Genomic DNA, 19,263 nt, shown 5'->3' with positions numbered 1-19,263 from the left:
GATAGCTGCTACGTCTGCTCATTAATACCATACGCCATGAGTGCTTCACGAACATTTGTTGCCACAGAAATAAATGAGAAGATAGCGCAGTGCATAATATACTTGGCACTGTTCCAGACGAAAGGAAGATTCCAAGGAACTGTAGTGCACATGACATGGAAAACACGAGACTCATACCCATATGAAAACAACTTCCTCAAGACCTACTTGAGTTATCACAAGACCAGTTTACATGCTGAAGCATTCAAATATATAACAAGTGGCCCTGCAAAAGGAGAAACACAGAAAGTAACACTGCAGTATCTACCATGTGATTGGTACGCCACTGAAGTTCCGGGTAAACAAGGATGCTGGGAGAGGCCGCTACTGACGATAACAGGAAAGGTGTATCTGGATAACAGCTGGGAGATAGGAGTGATTGGCAGCAACATGGTAACAAAAGAAACTATCTCAACCATCGAGACACACAATCACCGATGTTGGACGACGTGGATCAAGTATGTACCAATGCTCACGTGGGTAGAAGAAGATGAAGACCCAATAACGATAATACCGTTGACTGCGCCCAAGGTATGTTACCAGCATAAAGGAGAGGTGGACGTAGGATATAACACCAATTGCGCAAGTGTGACGGAGTTACCTGAGGGGGGAGCGGGAACAGCAGTAATAATGGACCATTATTGGGCCTGTGGAGAAAAGGCATACCATACACTGCCTCCCCTGTGGAATGGTGTGTGCACAATGGTACACGTCAATGTACCATCACTAGTGGTACCTAAGAAGCACGTCGATGTGGCGAAATTTCCTATAATGAATGAAGGGGATAAGAGAAGAAAGAGATCTGCACCACTCCAGGAGGAGCAAGAGAACAGGACCAACAGCAATAACACTGTCCTAAATAGAAGAAAAAGACAAGGAGAGCCGCTGACAGGAAATTACCTGTGGGGAAGGTCGGAAACGGCACTAACATCAATACCGCCAGAACACAGACTATTCAGCAGAGCAGCAATGTTCTTCTCCTCAATAATACACCCGGGATTACAGGCTTACGCAAACGCAAAATGGCTCCAAATAACTAGATGGGAACTAATGATGACCATCAATTCTACAGTAAATGGGTTCAACGCAATAAAAGAGGAGCTGCGAGCTGTAAGGATGGTAGCACTACAGAACAGATATGTACTGGACCTTCTCACAGCAATGGAAGGATGAGTTTGTGCAAAGATAGGACAATCATGCTGCACGTTCATACCTGCCAATGATGCTGACAATGGTACACTGACAGAAGCAGTTTCGCAATTAGCTCAGATGCACTCCAAAATGACGGATGAAAGCAATGGTGTGAACAAGGATGAGAGCTGGTTTTCACTATTATGGTCGTGGATGCCATCCTGGCTGTCAGATGGACTGAAAATAATAGTGGGCTGTACTATATTGGCTGGAGCTACCCTGATCATAATTAGATTTTGGAAGGCACGAAAGGCACGCACTACTGACGAGTTGCTGGAAATGGTGGGAATGCACCCCTTGATGCCAGCAGATGACGGCCAGCATACAGGTGTAATAATACAGGAAAGGGAGAAGCTGCGCACCCAAATAATTACCAACCATCTAGACCCACCATCAGTAAAGACCGAGAACCCAAGAAACCCCAGGAGCTACATAGGAAGATGGGTATACTGTACTCCTGGGGGTACCTGTGAATATATGTATTGGTCCTTTGAAGATCATGTAAACCACTATGGACATCTCGGAGGAATAACTAAGATATGGCGAGTAAGAGGAGATAACGAGAAGGATATGTTTGTGGTCGACAAGTCGACCAGAGGGGGGACTGAAGTGGGAGAATGGAAAACCAGGCTCCCGTCCTTCACCTCTCGCGCTTGGCCTAGAGGGTCACGACCCAAACACCCGCCACAAGAAGAGTTTGCCCATTTACCAGACGACCAGATACCCTGGTACAGGAACATACGGATGTGTCCATCTGCTTGCCCAGCAGCCCGCACTAGCCATGCCGACACCTGCGGCGCGGATCAACTAGACTAAAATCTACACGTCGTTAGAGATGCCATGACGACCTAGACAACGGGAAGCACATCTGTACAAATATACACACTGGACATTCCCACACCAACCTACACGAAGAATATACTCAGTGCTATGACGTAGGCGACAGGCATATTCACGGACGTGCATCTTTATTATTTTTATATAGGCTTTCAGAATGCGGAAACGCAAGACGCGTCATGAACTTTTTACTAGCTTGCTCACGCTTCTCTTTGAAACCAGTTACCACCATGAGAAATATAATAAAGACAATACTGATTATGGAATTATATGCTCCTATAACCTAAAGCACCTGTGCACCAAACGGACAACTTATGCACCGGGCCAAAGTAGGCCTCAAACAAGAGCTCCCGTGGACATCAACAAGACAAGAGTCAGTTGCTGATCCTGCAGAATGAGCTTGGCGAAGCAACCAGCCAAGGTCGCAATGTTGCAAACCCACGTTCCAAGAGCAAATCATCAAAGGCACGATGTTGCAATCTCGCACTCCGCGCACCAACGTTAAAGTCACACCGACAAATTAAACCAGACGCACAGTAGAAAAACAATATTAATTGTGCAGAATTATGACTCTTTCACGGTCCCTCCCCACGTGATCAAGCCGAACCTGACGAGATGCCAAACCCGGGAGAACAGAGGCGTCTGGATCCCTCGCTACGAGACACTGGCAGATACACTTGAAAGGCTCAATGGACATCTGCAACAGTGGGAACGGTACCCCGTCTAGCTATGAATAAGTCCTCACATTGTCTGCATGTACCCATAGTGAAACATTGTTGCAACTAACAGGTACACCGAGAGCTGGGAACGACAGTGGTCCCAGGCTGGGAAGCTCACGGGCGCACCAATCAGAACATGGGGCTCTTATCACTGACGCCAGCACATTTAGCCAATCCTCAGGAGCCTTCATGTAACAATTTTCATGTATCTAATTGTAGGGACAACCCAGATATACCACCTGACTACACCTTGTCCACTAATATCTTTCTCTATATGTGTGCTATACTAACCCTACCACTCGAACACCCAATTAAGAGTGGCGATAGGTTTTTTGTTAACTTTCTGAAGTGACGCAAGTAGCGCGTCATAATACAGTAAAAAGGGCCTGCGAGCCCCACGATTGAGTGTGTGTCAGGACGAACGCGTGCGCTCCTTGACCCATCCCTGCCGTTTTGTCTAATAAACAGCAGAGTCACCTTGCTCCTTGTGTGCGTCTCATACTCTATCTCATCTTATCTGGGATACACACGGGAGGAGTTGGGGCCTCCCTGCCTGGAGGTCTGCGGACGGTCCGGCCGACCCCGGCAGAATTTCCCCCCCGACACCATGTTAGGAACACATACGTATTGACTAGACATCCATACTAAGTATTCTATGTGGCTAAAACTGGCCCTTTGTATTCCTCCTTCAAGGTAACTATACTCAATTCAGTTTGGGGCTTTGAACTTTGCAGGGGCATAACAGACACCACTGTGGTGTAGCAGATCTCCAACATTTTAAACGGCCCTCGATCCCCAAAAGTCCTGTGTATGACTTTGGAGTGGTATCAATATAACGCTCCCGTCTCCACATTTTGCAGGCAGGCTTTTATTTTGTGTTAAACCACTTCACACATACACTTGCTGAGTGAGAGCTGGTAAAGGTGCACGGTACACCCAGACTGCTTCTCCTTTCAAGATGCCAGTTAATGGCATGCAGCTTGGGACTTCAGTGTTTGAACAGAGTGGCATGGCTTGATTGCTCCCAGACTCTTTTAGCCTATGTGCTGTATGGATATTCTATTCTGCCATGTAAGAATAATTCAACCCAAACATACTGACATTGAATCGCAAATATCTGATCTATAAACTGAGCTTGTCAACCCATGAAAAACTGTCAAAAGCAGTTGGGCATGAGGGCTTCTACCATTATTCAGGTCTACTTGTCAGGTATGTGCTTGAGATTCCTACAGACTTGTAGAGACGCATTGCAGGTTATTGATATTGATATATTGATAGTTTATTTGTATACCACCTATACACAACGTGTTTCAAAGTGCTTCAAGACAGGGGAGGGAGCAAAGGAAAAAAACAATAACATTCTTACAAGGCCTTGAGACATTAAGAATGGGAAATTAACTATCATATTAGGCCTGACGACATTTCAGATAGTGCAAGAGCTATGACACTGATTAAAGGAAGGGAGGGAGGGGGGCAGGGGGCAAGGAAGGAGAGGAAGAGACAACCGACCGTCGCACTAGGCCTAATGACATTTCTGATAGTTCAAGGGGAATGACAATAGGTAAGGGTGGGGGGGTTAAAGGAGAGTAACAGACAAGCAACTATTGCACTAGGCCTGACGAATAGGTAATGGAAGGGAGGGAAGGGAGGGGGAGAGGAACAGACACGCCACTATTGTACTAGGCCTGACGACAATTCTAATAGTGCAAAGGGAATGACAATAGGTAAGGGAAAGGGAGGGAGGGCGGAGGAAGGAGAGGATCAGACAAGCGACTATTGTACTAGGCTTGACGACAATTCTAATAGTGCAAAGGGAATGACAATCGGTAAGGCAAAGTGAGGGAGGTGGGTGGGGGGGGGGAGGCTAGCAAAGACCTTTATGATTATCATCATTTCTACAACAAAGTCCTGCGTATGTGGCTGTTGTATCATTTAGTCTATGATTGTGTTGTATATGGTTACGATTTTAAATCATGTTTTCTATCTTGTGTAATGTATTCTGGAAATCACTCTGACACTCTTCAGTGCCTATTCCAAGAGCAAAACAATGTAAATTAAAGAAGTCCACTGACAGGCAGTGAATTATCAGAGGGGTCTATGCCTGCGAACATCACCTGGATTTTTAGCTCAGGTCACCAATGCATACGTTACAAGGATTTGTGTTTGTCCTCATTGTCATAGTTTTAAATCCCGGCAGGTCAACTCAACCCTTCATCCTTCCGAGAGCGGTAAATCAGACCCTTAAGTTGGGGAAAAATAGTCACCTGTTATCGGCACCCACCAAGATGCCTCACTGGGGTGAGTGTACACTCCATACATATACCTATCGTGTTCATTTTATATTGTCTCTGTAAGATCCCATTTCTCAAGAATATTTTCAGTGTTTTTTAACTGCTATCATTTTCAAGTTAGCATATCTCACATTTACTTTAACTAGTATTACAAAGGTAGACAAGGAAAAGACAATGATGCATTATCATTTATGAATAACGATTTTCTTTTTTTATTTAAAATATAATTTTATGCTTCACAGAAACCAATACAATGAGTTCAAATTGCCACCTTACAAAACAATACATGGTCATTACCAGTCTACAAAGTAAAACATATTTAAAGAAATATGTACATCGAGAGGCAGTTCTCAAAATGTGACAATGTAACAAAGCAAGGTGTAATGAAATAAATATGTCATTTTTTATTCTGATGTAAATATACTTTGTGTATAAAATATATACGTTTTCATGTTTAAAACATTGATGACAACAAATATGTGGACATTACTTTTTTTACTTTCTTGTATTAAAGTTGCACAACTTCAAACCTACATCACCAAAAAATATAGAAAAAACTCAGAATATATAATTTCTCAAACAAAACATGAATACAATAATATTTTGAAATGTCTTTCCATGGTCAAAAAAAGCCTTGCAGAAATGTGACTATGATCAAATACAAACACAAACAGCAAACATTGTGTTCTCAAAAATGTAATGAAATTTGGAACAATTACCATATCCCACCAAACCCACATTGTAGCGCCAAGTGCTGCTCTTTAAAACTCGAGCACTACATTAAAGCTTCTATCAACAACAAACCTAACAATTATAGAGACTATCCCGAAATCACATTACTTGAAAAACAAAGCATTGCACATTTATTTTTTACAAATTGGCATGATAGATCGTACGCTTAAGTATTTGGTTTTTTATCAGGCAATATTTTGTTATGAACACAGTGTGGCTCTGATAATATCTCACTGCAGACAAAATTGATGATTTGATATACAAAATCTACATAACATTGTAAAATGGTACATTCTTTGAACATGTCCTATCTTTTAGACACAGAAATAAAATCAGGCAATGGCACCAACTTGAGAAATACTGATTATGCCTCCACTTCGGGTAAAAAGGAAGTGCAAAACTACTAGTTCCACAGACAACACCGACTTAAGCAAGGAAATGGTGTTGTGAAAACTTTAGCTTGTTGAATAAAATAGAAGATAAACAAGAACTTTTTTCGAGAGTTCAAGGGGCAGGTTGAAAGGGGGAGAAAAGTGTTGCAGGGACAGTCGCTCACTAGAAAGTCGATTTCCTAGTTGATGGCACTGACCTATCGTTTCACCCCACGTAACTCGAAAACATATACATTAATTAATGTGTTCACTTTTTTGAGGTAATGGTGTTTTATTTTTATTTGGTGGTGTTGTTTCTATGGGGGTCATTACGAGCCAGGCGTTAACCATGGCACTATTAGCGCCATGGTTGACGCCGAAATCCGCCATGGTGAATGACGGAATGACCGCCTCATTCCAAGGTTGGCGGGCGCTAATTCCCCATTCACCATTGGCCCTTCCCCATTCCCATTTTTGCTCCATAGGGCTCAATGGGAAAGGCGGTAATTATGGTACCGCAAATTATGGTACCGTAATTACCTCCAAGGTCCCTTTGCGAGTCCCTTCCTGAACGGCTGGTAAAACCAGCCGTTATGGTAGGGACCCGCAAAGGGACCTCATAATTGGGCGGTAAGGGATTACCGGTACCGGTACCCTTACCGGTACCGGTAATCCCTTACCACTCGGGTCGTAATGAGGCCCTATGTGTTCTAAGATGTGATAATACTATTCCTCCCTTTAATTCTTATTAACGGGAGAACCACTCATATCTGTGTTTTGATCATGTATTCAATGTCTTTTTTGTTTTATAACTTGACCTTTTTATGTCTTTAATGGCCGTTCACTCCTTACCGTATAGTCTGTTATTATAATTGTATTTATATTGAAATAATTGTTACGTAATTACTTGTTTTGTTATTTCAGTGGAGTTCAAGAACACCTTTGCCAGAGCATTTTTTTAATGAAATACATATGCTTTATGTCAGTATTTCAATTAGTCATATTTTATTTAGTTATATTTGCGTATGTATCTCAATGAAGCTCATTTGGTGACATAACAGGATACCTGTGGCAAAGATTGCTATATAATCACCTGTAAAGCATTATTTCAATTTGAGAAACTCGCTATGGCAGCACAGCCCGTTCATGCAGCGTAATGGCAATGACAGAGGAATGGGTGTAGTATGGGCTTGGAATGGTAGTTCCAGCCCTCATTGTCTGTGTTGCAATTGGTGGTTGTGTTTGCTGATAATGTAGTATTAAGACCTGTGTTTGGGGGCCTTTAATGGCTGGTATTGGCAAGTCAGCCTACCGAGCCACGAGGGCTCAGGGCCTTTACTGGCTGCTTTAACGCCATCAAACCCTAGACTTAATGCTATTAGCACCTGTCATGTTTGGCAGAGAGGTTTGTGCTGGTCCACAGGACTGGTCACTCCCAATGTTCCCTGGGAGTGGTTGGGGGACAGATCTTCCTTCAGTTTTGGACGGCTCCTTCTTCACCTCCATCGGAGGGCATTGGATAGTGCAACTGTCCCGAAGGAAGTGCAGGTGAGAATGCTCAGAACGTCTCTTCGTCCAAAAGGATCATTAAGGATCTGAGGGAATTCTGCCAAAGGGGTGTAAAATGCCTTCTTTTAAAGGCACACATCCTCAGGAGATTGGTCGAAAGCTAGCTTGCTTTAGGGACCCAATCCCTGCTCTTGGCTGGAGTGGACTTTGCCATGTTGATCTTGCACCCAAAGTGCTGCTCCAGAGGAAGCGGAGGAGACAGGACAGGGAAAGAGAGACAGTGAGAAACAAGATGGTGGAAGGTTTCTTCCAGTTTCCAGAGCACTCCTGCCTATCCTACTCCTGCCCCATACCCTCGAACCAACAACAAAGACCATCAAACATGCAGCACCCTTGTGTGAGGCTACTCCTGCTGAATGGGTGTCCTCCTTTGATACCTGGGGCCAGGACAGTTGTCTGCTGTGAAGATGTCTCTGGGGTAGGTGTTACCAGCCCTCAGAAAGAGAAACAAAGAGAGGCTGAGTCCTCTGAGTTTCTGTCCTGTCTTGTGGAAGTATAGGCCTGTCTGACCTTTATACACATTTCCTTCCACAGCAGAGCTGATACATGTGCAATATCAATTGGGATGTGGCAGCCATGGTCATAAGTATTGCCATGCACTATGCCTAAACTCAGGCATAACTTATTCTTAGAGAATTGCCACAAGCATGGGGCACTCATGATCATCATAGTTTGGGTACAGGGGGTACATTTTAAATGTTGCCCCTTTGCTGCAGTGACTTTGCTGTCACTGCATTGGTCGAGTGGGAATCTTATGACCTTTGAACCTGCTCTGCACCATGAACAGAGCTGGTGCTGCGAATCAGTCTATTGATGCAGCTGCTCACAAGTGCACTATGCTTTTAGAATGGAGTTGCGACATAGGAGGATCTAATTAGCAGATTACCCCATTGGAGAACGAATCAACCGCATCATTTTATGAACTAATCCAAATAAAAAAATCCAGGTCTTTCACCCTTGCTAGATGGAAGTCCCTTACAATGTGTTATGCTCAAGCTGAGTCATAGTTGGCGGGTGGGTGCACTCCTTTGTAAGCCCACCTCCGAGGTGTCTGCTTTCTTCAGACTGGGTCAGAATCTCTGAGCTCTACACTGAAGCATAGAACTTCTATGAGGAGGTTGAATGATATGTAGTTTTAGGCTCTACCCTGCAAGCAAGAATTGTGTGCCCTTATGACAGCTTATGTGGGAAAATATTAGACTGGATTTGTATGCATTCACAACCTGTATTTTGACTTCATACCATGTTGTACATTGTGTTTGTACTGAGGATAACAGCTACCTCATAGGGATTAGAAATGAGCCAAGATGCACTTTTGAAGTGGATCCCTATGTTATGCCTAATCCTCCTTACTGTATGTACTCCTAAATGTATTTGTAGAGGGACCAGGCCCCTTACAGTTCCCAGAAGCCATTGTACAATATGTTTCCATGCACAGATGGTATATGTTTATCTCCCATTTCCAATGTGCTGTAATATATTTAAAAGTAGAATAATGTAATCCTCCACATGTGGTGGGAAGATGCAGTGCGTGTGGTACATGGTGTATTTTATATATGATCCCACTCAACTTTGTGCAGTATGTGGTTGTGCTTATACTGCATTTTAAACATTATATAAAGTAAGCTAATAAGGAATGCTTTTTAGAAAGAGCTGCGAGATTTACCCAGACTCTGCTCGTAAAATTAACCTTTGTTTTGGATGAAAGCTATATGGGGGACAGGCATGAAACAGCTTTCGCCAAAGAAATGTTTGCAAGCCAGCATCCATTGACAGGATTGGAGAGTGGGTGGTGGGGCTCTCTCAAAGACCCATGTGGTAGTGCTCCAGTGCAAATCACAAGCGTGGGCTGGCCTTGCTGCAGGGCTATCGACTGTTTATTTTTGGTGATTTATACAGCACAGAAGGAACCACTCCAAAGCACTAGGGAACAAGGGGGAGATAGCCATGAAACATTTGCCCAACAAGGATCTAAAGCATAACAGGGTGTGCGGAGTAAGAGGAAAAGGTCACACCTCAGTCCTTGCAGTGACATGTTTGTAGTGTGATGGAATTATAGTAGCAGGAGCTAGTGCTAGAAGGGTGAGTACGCAGATCGTCAAGAGCCTAAATGTATGTAGGTTGTCAGTGCTTGTTGAAGCTCTTGCTGTAGGTGGGATTGGTGGCTTGCATGTGCAAATGTGGGATTGCTGTTTAGCAAAGAAGATTCCCATACAAAATATTCCCTATTTCTGTTAAATATACCTCATGGACTATTTGTGTAGGAGGGACATTTTATGTAACACGACAGAGTGATCAACAAAGCCATGCTGGTGTTACTCCAAAACCATGTGAAGAAATGCTACTGCAGCATGGGAAGTCATGCATGGGCTTGTACTGTGTTCCACAGGGAGCTGCAAATAAACAAATTGACTATAAAAATAATAATATGTTATATGTGTACTACATATATTTGTGTGTGATTGTTTTTTTTTCTCCATAAGTCACTACAAGTTGCAGGGCATAAAAAATATGAGATGTCTCACAAGTATATTTATTGTATATATGTTTACATGTATGTATGTCTGTGCTTTGTAGATATGCATCTCTGAATACTAGTGTGCACTACTATCACTATTATGTGTTGATAAATGTAAGTGTCTTTGAAATATGCCCTCTTTTACATATGTGATTTTATTTTGGGTGTGGTTGTATAAAATCACAAACTGATATATCTGTCTCTCCACGTCTTCCAGCACATGTAGCTACATTATATCTAAACAGAAAGTTTAATTTGCCCAGTGGCATGTAAAGGAACTTAAAATGCTATACACTATATTGCCTTAAAAAGTCCTATCTGACTAAATAATAAAGTACAAAATTAAAATGCACCGTGGGTGCAAAATATAGCCACCAATGCAAAGGTTGCATGTACTTGCAAATGTTATTAACATTCCAACCCGTCATTACAAAAGGGTCCTCATCACCATAATCAACATATACATGGCTATATGTAAATAACGGTTCTCACTTATGTTATACTCAATTCAATACCCACAGTTTATATTGGACCATTTTTTCAAAGGTCTAGTTGACAGGTAATACAAATATCTAGAAACTAAAAGATGAGTATTGCTTAAAGATAAGCGCATTCGCTGCAAGTGCTTGTTCTCAATAAAGAGCAAGATCAGCTATTTAGGTATGTTTTTAGTTTGCCATTTGCATGCATTAAATGCAATATTGTTCTAAATGTCAAATATGAAATGAATTGCCATCGCAACCCGCGTGCCGTTCCATTATGTCAACATTCAGGCCTTGCAGGGATCACCATGTCTCTCCTATATGTGTCCTCCACATTATTGGAGATGGGCAGTTTGGCAGCATTGGCATGATAGATCGTACGCTTAAGTATTTATTTTGTTTTTTATCAGGCAATATTTTGTTATGAACACAGTGTGGCTCTGATAATATCTCACTGCAGACAAAATTGATGATTTGATATACAAAATCTACATAACATTGTAAAATGGTACATTCTTTGAACATGTCCTATCTTTTAGACACAGAAATAAAATCAGGCAATGGCGCCAACTTGAGAAATACTGATTATGCCTCCACTTCGGGTAAAAAGGAAGTGCAAAACTACTAGTTCCACAGACAACACCGACTTAAGCAAGGAAATGGTGTTGTGAAAACTTTAGCTTGTTGAACAAAATAGAAGATAAACAAGAACTTTTTTCGAGAGTTCAAGGGGCAGGTTGAAAGGGGGAGAAAAGTGTTGCAGGGACAGTCGCTCACTAGAAAGTCGATTTCCTAGTTGATGGCACTGACCTATCGTTTCACCCCACGTAACTCGAAAACATATACATTAATTAATGTGTTCACTTTTTTGAGGTAATGGTGTTTTATCGATATTTGGTGGTGTTGTTTCTATGGGGGTCATTACGACCCAGGCGTTAACCATGGCACTATTAGCGCCATGGTTGACGCCGGAATCCGCCATGGTGAATGGCAGAATTACCGCCTCATTCCAAGGTTGGCGGGCGGTAATTCCCCATTCACCATTGGCCCTTCCCCATTCCCATTTTTGCCCCATAGGGCTCAATGGGGAAGGCGGTAATTATGGTACCGCAAATTATGGTACCGTAATTACCTCCAAGGTCCCTTTGCGAGTCCCTTCCTGAACGGCTGGTAAAACCAGCCGTTATGGTAGGGACCCGCAAAGGGACCTCATAATTGGGCGGTAAGGGATTGCCGGTACCGGTACCCTTACCGGTACCGGTAATCCCTCACCGCTCGGGTGGTAATGAGGCCCTATGTGTTCTAAGATGTGATAATACTATTCCTCCCTTTAATTCTTATTAACGGGAGAACCACTCATATCTGTGTTTTGACCATGTATTCAATGTCTTTTTTGTTTTATAACTTGACCTTTTTATGTCTTTAATGGCCGTTCACTCCTTACCGTATAGTCTGTTATTATAATTGTATTTATATTGAAATAATTGTTACGTAAATACTTGTTTTGTTATTTCAGTGGAGTTCAAGAACACCTTTGCCAGAGCATTTTTTTAATGAAATACATATGCTTTGTGTCAGCATTTCAATTAGTCATATTTGATTTAGTTATATTTGCGTATGTATCTCAATGAAGCTCATTTGGTGACATAACAGGATACCTGTGGCAAAGATTGCTATATAATCACCTGTAAAGCATTATTTCAATTTGAGAAACTCTCTATGGCAGCACAGCCCGTTCATGCAGCGTAATGGCAATGACAAAGGAATGGGTGTAGTATGGGCTTGGAATGGTAGTTCCAGCCCTCATTGTCTGTGTTGCAATTGGTGGTTGCGTTTGCTGATAATGTAGTATTAAGACCTGTGTTTGGGGGCCTTTAATGGCTGGTATTGGCAAGTCAGCCTACCGAGCCACGAAGGCTCAGGGCCTTTACTGGCTGTTTTAACGCCATCAAACCCTAGACTTAATGCTATTAGCACCTGTCATGTTTGGCAGAGAGGTTTGTGCTGGTCCACAGGACTGGTCACTCCCAATGTTCCCTGGGAGTGGTTAGGGGACAGATCTTCCTTCAGTTTTGGACGGCTCCTTCTTTACCTCCATCGGAGGGCATTGGATAGTGCAACTGTCCCGAAGGAAGTGCAGGTGAGAATGCTCAGAACGTCTCTTCGTCCTAAAAGGATCATTAAGGATCTGAGGGAATTCCGCCAAAGGGGTGTAAAATGCCTTCTTTTAAAGGCACACATCCTCAGGAGATTGTTCGAAAGCTAGCTTGCTTTAGGGGCCCAATCCCTGCTCTTGGCTGGAGTGGACTTTGCCATGTTGATCTTGCACCCAAAGTGCTGCTCCAGAGGAAGCGGAGGAGACAGGACAGGGAAAGAGAGACAGTGAGAAACAAGATGGTGGAAGGTTTCCTCCAGTTTCCAGAGCACTCCTGCCTATCCTACTCCCGTCCCATTCCCTCGAACCAACAACAAAGACCATCAAACATGCAGCACCCTTGTGTGAGGCTACTCCTGCTGAATGGGGGTCCTCCTTTGATACCTGGGGCCAGGACAGTTGTCTGCTGTGCAGATGTCTCTGGGGTAGGTGTTACCAGCCCTCAGAAAGAGAAACAAAGAGAGGCTGAGTCCTCTGAGTTTCTGTCCTGTCTTGTGGAAGTATAGGCCTGTCTGACCTTTATACACATTTCCTTCCACAGCAGAGCTGATACATGTGCAATATCAATTGGGATGTGGCAGCCATGGTCATAAGTATTGCCATGCACTATGCCTAAACTCAGGCATAACTTATTCTTAGAGAATTGCCACAAGCATGGGGCACTCATGATCATCATAGTTTGGGTACAGGGGGTACATTTTAAATGTTGCCCCTTTGCTGCAGTGACTTTGCTGTCACTGCATTGGTCGAGTGGGAATCTTATGACCTTTGAACCTGCTCTGCAACATGAACAGAGCTGGTGCTGCGAATCAGTCTAGTGATGCAGCTGCTCACAAGTGCACTATGCTTTTAGAATGGAGTTGCGACATAGGGGGATCTAATTAGCAGATTACCCCATTGGAGAACGAATCATCCGCATCATTTTATGAACTAATCCAAATAAAAAAATCCAGGTCTTTCACCCTTGCTAGATGGAAGTCCCTTACAATGTGTTATGCTCAAGCTGAGTCATAGGTGGCGGGTGGGTGCACTCCTTTGTAAGCCCACCTCGGAGGTGTCTGCTTTCTTCAGACTGGGTCAGAATCTCTGAGCGCTACACTGAAGCATAGAGCTTCTATGAGGAGGTTGAATGATATGTAGTTTTAGGCTCTACCCTGCAAGCAAGAATTGTGTGCCCTTATGACAGCTTATGTGGGAATATATTAGACTGGATTTGTATGCATTCGCAACCTGTATTTTGACTTCATACCATGTTGTACATTGTGTTTGTACTGAGGATAACAGCTACCTCATAGGGATTAGAAATGAGCCAAGATGCACTTTTGAAGTGGATCCCTATGTTATGCCTAATCCTCCTTACTGTATGTACTCCTAAATGTATTTGTAGAGGGACCAGGCCCCTTACAGTTCCCAGAAGCCATTGTACAATATGTTTCCATGCACAGATGGTATATGTTTATCTCCCATTTCCAATGTGCTGTAATATATTTAAAAGTAGAATAATGTAATCCTCCACATGTGGTGGGAAGATGCAGTGCGTGTGGTACATGGTGTATTTTATATATGATCCCACTCAACTTTGTGCAGTATGTGGTTGTGCTTATACTGCATTTTAAACATTATATAAAGTAAGCTAATAAGGAATGCTTTTTAGAAAGAGTTGCGAGATTTACCCAGACTCTGCTCGTAAAATTAACCTTTGTTTTGGATGAAAGCTATATGGGGGACAGGCATGAAACAGCTTTCGCCAAAGAAATGTTTGCAAGCCAGCATCCATTGACAGGATTGGAGAGTGGGTGGTGGGGCTCTCTCAAAGACCCATGTGGTAGTGCTCCAGTGCAAATCACAAGGGTGGGCTGGCCTTGCTGCAGGGCTATCGACTGTTTATTTTTGGTGATTTATACAGCACAGAAGGAACCACTCCAAAGCACTAGGGAACAAGGGGGAGATAGCCATGAAACATTTGCCCAACAAGGATCTGAAGCATAACAGGGTGTGCGGAGTAAGAGGATAAGGTCACACCTCAGTCCTTGCAGTGACATGTTTGTAGTGTGATGGCATTATAGTAGCAGGAGCTAGTGCTAGAAGGGTCAGTACGCAGATCGTCAAGAGCCTAAATGTATGTAGGTTGTCAGTGCTTGTTGAAGCTCTTGCTGTAGGTGGGATTGGTGGCTTGCATGTGCAAATGTGGGATTGCTGTTTAGCAAAGAAGATTCCCACACAAAATATTCCCTATTTCTGTTAAATATACCTCATGGACTATTTGTGTAGGAGGGACATTTTATGTAACACGACAGAGTGATCAACAAAGCCATGCTGGTGTTACTCCAAAACCATGTGAAGAAATGCTACTGCAGCATGGGAAGTCATGCATGGGCTTGTACTGTGTTCCACAGGGAGCTGCAAATAAACAAATTGACTATAAAAATAATTATATGTTATATGTGTACTACATATATTTGTGTGTGATTGTTTTTTTTTTCTCCATAAGTCACTACAAGTTGCAGGGCGTAAAAATATGAGATGTCTCACAAGTATATTTATTGTATATATGTTTACATGTATGTATGTCTGTGCTTTGTAGATATGCATCTCTGAATACTAGTGTGCACTACTATCACTATTATGTGTTGATAAATGTAAGTGTCTTTGAAATATGCCCTCTTTTACATATGTGATTTTATTTTGGGTGTGGTTGTATAAAATCACAAACTGATATATCTGTCTCTCCACGTCTTCCAGCACATGTAGCTACATTATATCTAAACAGAAAGTTTAATTTACCCAGTGGCATGTAAAGGAACTTAAAATGCTATACACTATATTGCCTTAAAAAGTCCTATCTGACTAAATAATAAAGTACAAAATTAAAATGCACCGTGGGTGCAAAATATAGCCACCAATGCAAAGGTTGCATGTACTTGCAAATGTTATTAACATTCCAGCCCGTCATTACAAAAGGGTCCTCATCACCATAATCAACATATACATGGCTATATGTAAATAACGGTTCTCACTTATGTTATACTTAATTCAATACCCACAGTTTATATTGGACCATTTTTTCAAAGGTCTAGTTGACAGGTAATACAAATATCTAGAAACTAAAAGATGAGTATTGCTTAAAGATAAGCGCATTCGCTGCAAGTGCTTGTTCTCAATAAAGAGCAAGATCAGCTATTTAGGTATGTTTTTAGTTTGCCATTTGCATGCATTAAATGCAATAGTGTTCTAAATGTCAAATATGAAATGAATTGCCATTGCAACCCGCGTGCCGTTCCATTATGTCAACATTCAGGCCCTGCAGGGATCACCATGTCTCTCCTATATGTGTCCTCCACATTATTGGAGATGGGCAGTTTGGCAGCATATTTGACATTTTACAGTTGCCTTGCTGACTTGCAAGTGTTTCGCATTTTAAATGCACTAGGGCGCAATTTTAATGAGTAATCGCAATTTCACAATTACCCTGCTAAACTATAGTTGTTTTGTGTTCTTTTGACAGCATGGTGAAACTCGACCTTTATTCTACAGTGCTTCTGCTGACCAATGGACATCCCGAGCCAAAAGCTGTAATGGAATACTGAAATGCGTTGGGTGGGAAATAGAACCATGTTGTGAACAGGTAAAAAGAGTTATGGTTTAGGTGCAAACCGAACACCTAGTGCCTGATTTACAAAAGCATTTTACAACAGTTCAGTCCCATTGAAAAACACTTTGGAAATTAGGCTCAGAGTTTTTTTTAAAGATAAACGAGGTACCCAAAGTTGATGAAATGTATATAAAATTATTCATAAATCAGTGTGCCGCATATAATGCTGATGTTTTGGCTGTCAAGATTAAATACTATTTTTTAAATAAAAATTCACGCATAGAACCGATATTTGTGGACAGACATTAATTCCGATTCGGGATTTTCCTTCATTTTTAGATTTGTGTGTTTCAGATTCTTAGTAAAATGGTTTAATAATCGCTTAAAAACTCCTATGGTTTCTTTGTGAGTAGTACCTATAGCTTACACCTGTAGTGAAGCTCAACGTCATTAAAGGTTCCAAAAAGGGGTATACAAACGAAAGGTATGCATACAAGTCTCACAATCATATCTTTGAATGGCAATTTGTATAGGCATACAGAATACATATTGCAACAATATAAAATACAGCCAAAGAGTTGTTCATATCTCAGTTAAATCAAAAGAGGGGTTCCCAGTCATGAGAACATGCATGTGAGATTAAAAAAACAGATATGTTTTCATATGGTGTTCACTGACAGACATTGATATTGGTAGCCTTTTGACTTGCAAGGTCACTTTAGTAAGATCGCAATTTAAATTGATAACATATAGACATAACAATAGGATTGATCAATTGTGGACACATGAATGAACATTTCTTTGAGCACTGTTGCCATTGTTTTTTTTTTTTACAATTGAATATGTTGTTTAGACAGTAAGTATCCAATGTTTATATTGCAAAATACATGTTTGTCATGTCACTAACATTCATCATTTTTAATAAGTCGTTAGTTATATCATCAGTTATAAAACTAAGGCCATTTGGTATATCAACTTACAATCGATCAGTAGCCAGAAACTACCCTGCTGGTGGTCACATTGTCTTGGCTCAGTGCTAGGCTTTGGGCACTCACACCGATGAATATCTTTGAGGTAGTGGAAATAATAGTAACATTAAGATACATTTGGAAATGCTTCCAACTAGGGAGTCTCATCAAACTTTGAAATCTTCCTCTACACAGATTTGAGAAATACTCTTCTTAATGCGAAGTGCTGTCAAACGGGCTGTGCTATTTGCGTACCAACATTCACGCATTAGTCTTCCCATCACTCGAAGAGCCTGAATAAAAAGAAATAAGATACTTGTTTAAGAAAGTAAGCACGCATTTAATGCCTATATTACACCGAAGATGTGCACTGTTCCATTGCAATATCAATACAATAACATAACTGTACGTTTGTGAGACTGAAAGTTCTAAGATGTTTCATAGTGTCCCTGATATGCTCACTTCTGACCTTGCTGGTTTACCACTTTTTCCTTGATGAGCTCTAATCCTAAACAGTACAGCTCCTGATGTGCTTCCTAAGTACACTAAGTTCCCAAAGGCTGTGACTACCCCATGCACCCTATTTTCCCTTAAGTGAATAACTTTGCATAGCTGGTCTGGAGGAGTTCTCAGATTGATGGAAGACTTAATTCATTTCAGGGAGCACAATCTTTCTGTATCTGGAGATTCGCCCATGAACCATCAATGTTAGTATTGAGTGTGAAATACTAGAGCTGAACATTATTTGTGTGGAAAACTGCGTGCGTGGCCGTATGTGGTCATGGATTACCATTTCATGTGTAGTTTTCCCTCCAGTTGTGTACCCCCTAACTTTTTGCTGCTGTTAAACACCATAGTCTGACTTAGTCCTTGTCAATGTTGCAACTTTTCTGCAACATGTTGCAAGTGCACGATGTACCTTCTAGTATAGTGCACTTGCACCTTCCTGCCATTTCTAAAGGCCCTAGATACTCTCAAAGGATTTTTTAGGAGAAGTGCAGGTGTGCCTTGGACAGGGCTGGTGGCAGCTAATCTTTTCATATATTTTTAACTCTTTCCTGTGAGGTAAAACGCGGTTACTGCATTTGGCACAAATAAGTGGCCTGGCTCCAAAATGGCCATGCCACAAGGTTCTTTGTCCTGTCCTTTGGCCATCTTGCCCAGGTTGAGCCGACCTTGGTCAGTCCTTATTTGGGCATGCATTGTCCCACGAAACGCCAAGCTTTCGCAGGCTTCTGCATGCCTTGTGTTTGTGCTTCCAGGATGTGGGCCGGACTGTCTGGTTCCAATTCATCCTAATATCCTGAAACTAAGAAGCTAGTCGAGGAACCGCTGGTGACCCGCTGGAAGGTTTGGCACCCTGAGCCCGCTGTCATCTCGCTGGACCCCTCTGCATCTGGTCATCCTAGAAGGTCTACGACGATGCTTCGACCCATTGGAATAGTGGCCCAACTACTCTCAGCACCTTCATCAAACCCTGCAAGTAAGCCTTCTGGGAAGTGTCTCTGGGCCAACCAGCGGGCTGACCATCTTGTGTAGGACATTTAGTCTGATACCACCTCCATTTTGAGGAGGCCCTTGAAACTTGGTACATCGCAAGCTCTTTGTGGCACTCTCAAACCATTTTGCACACTTGGCATTCCCAGGTCTGGCGTAAAGAGAGAGCACCCGAACCGGAGCATATGCGGTTACCGTGTCGCCCAGCCGTGGTGACAAACTTTGCAAGTTCATTGCAGCTGTGCCCCTCTGTACCCTGAAGCCTGCTACAGCAGAACTGGCCTGATTCATCCACCAGGAGT

General features: G+C 42.3%; 1 protein-coding gene across 2 annotated transcripts in view; it reads right to left on the bottom strand.

The window, feature by feature from the left end:
• Positions 1-5,316: 5,316 nt before the first annotated feature.
• ACVR1C (activin A receptor type 1C) overlaps positions 5,317-19,263 on the bottom strand; it is a 1,016,293-nt gene continuing 1,002,346 nt past the window's right edge. For both annotated transcript variants that reach the window (XM_069616403.1, XM_069616404.1), the window contains exon 9: positions 5,317-17,757. In XM_069616403.1, the coding sequence (XP_069472504.1) occupies positions 17,632-17,757 (126 nt within the window). In that variant the 3' untranslated portion in view covers positions 5,317-17,631. The remainder of the gene's footprint in view (positions 17,758-19,263) is intronic.

This window comes from Ambystoma mexicanum, chromosome 9 (genome assembly GCF_040938575.1).
Source record: "Ambystoma mexicanum isolate Mex_15411 chromosome 9, UKY_AmexF1_1, whole genome shotgun sequence".
NCBI lineage: Eukaryota > Metazoa > Chordata > Amphibia > Caudata > Ambystomatidae > Ambystoma > Ambystoma mexicanum.
The sequence above is the reverse complement of the archived record's forward strand: the minus strand, read 5'-3'. Positions and strand labels throughout refer to the sequence as shown.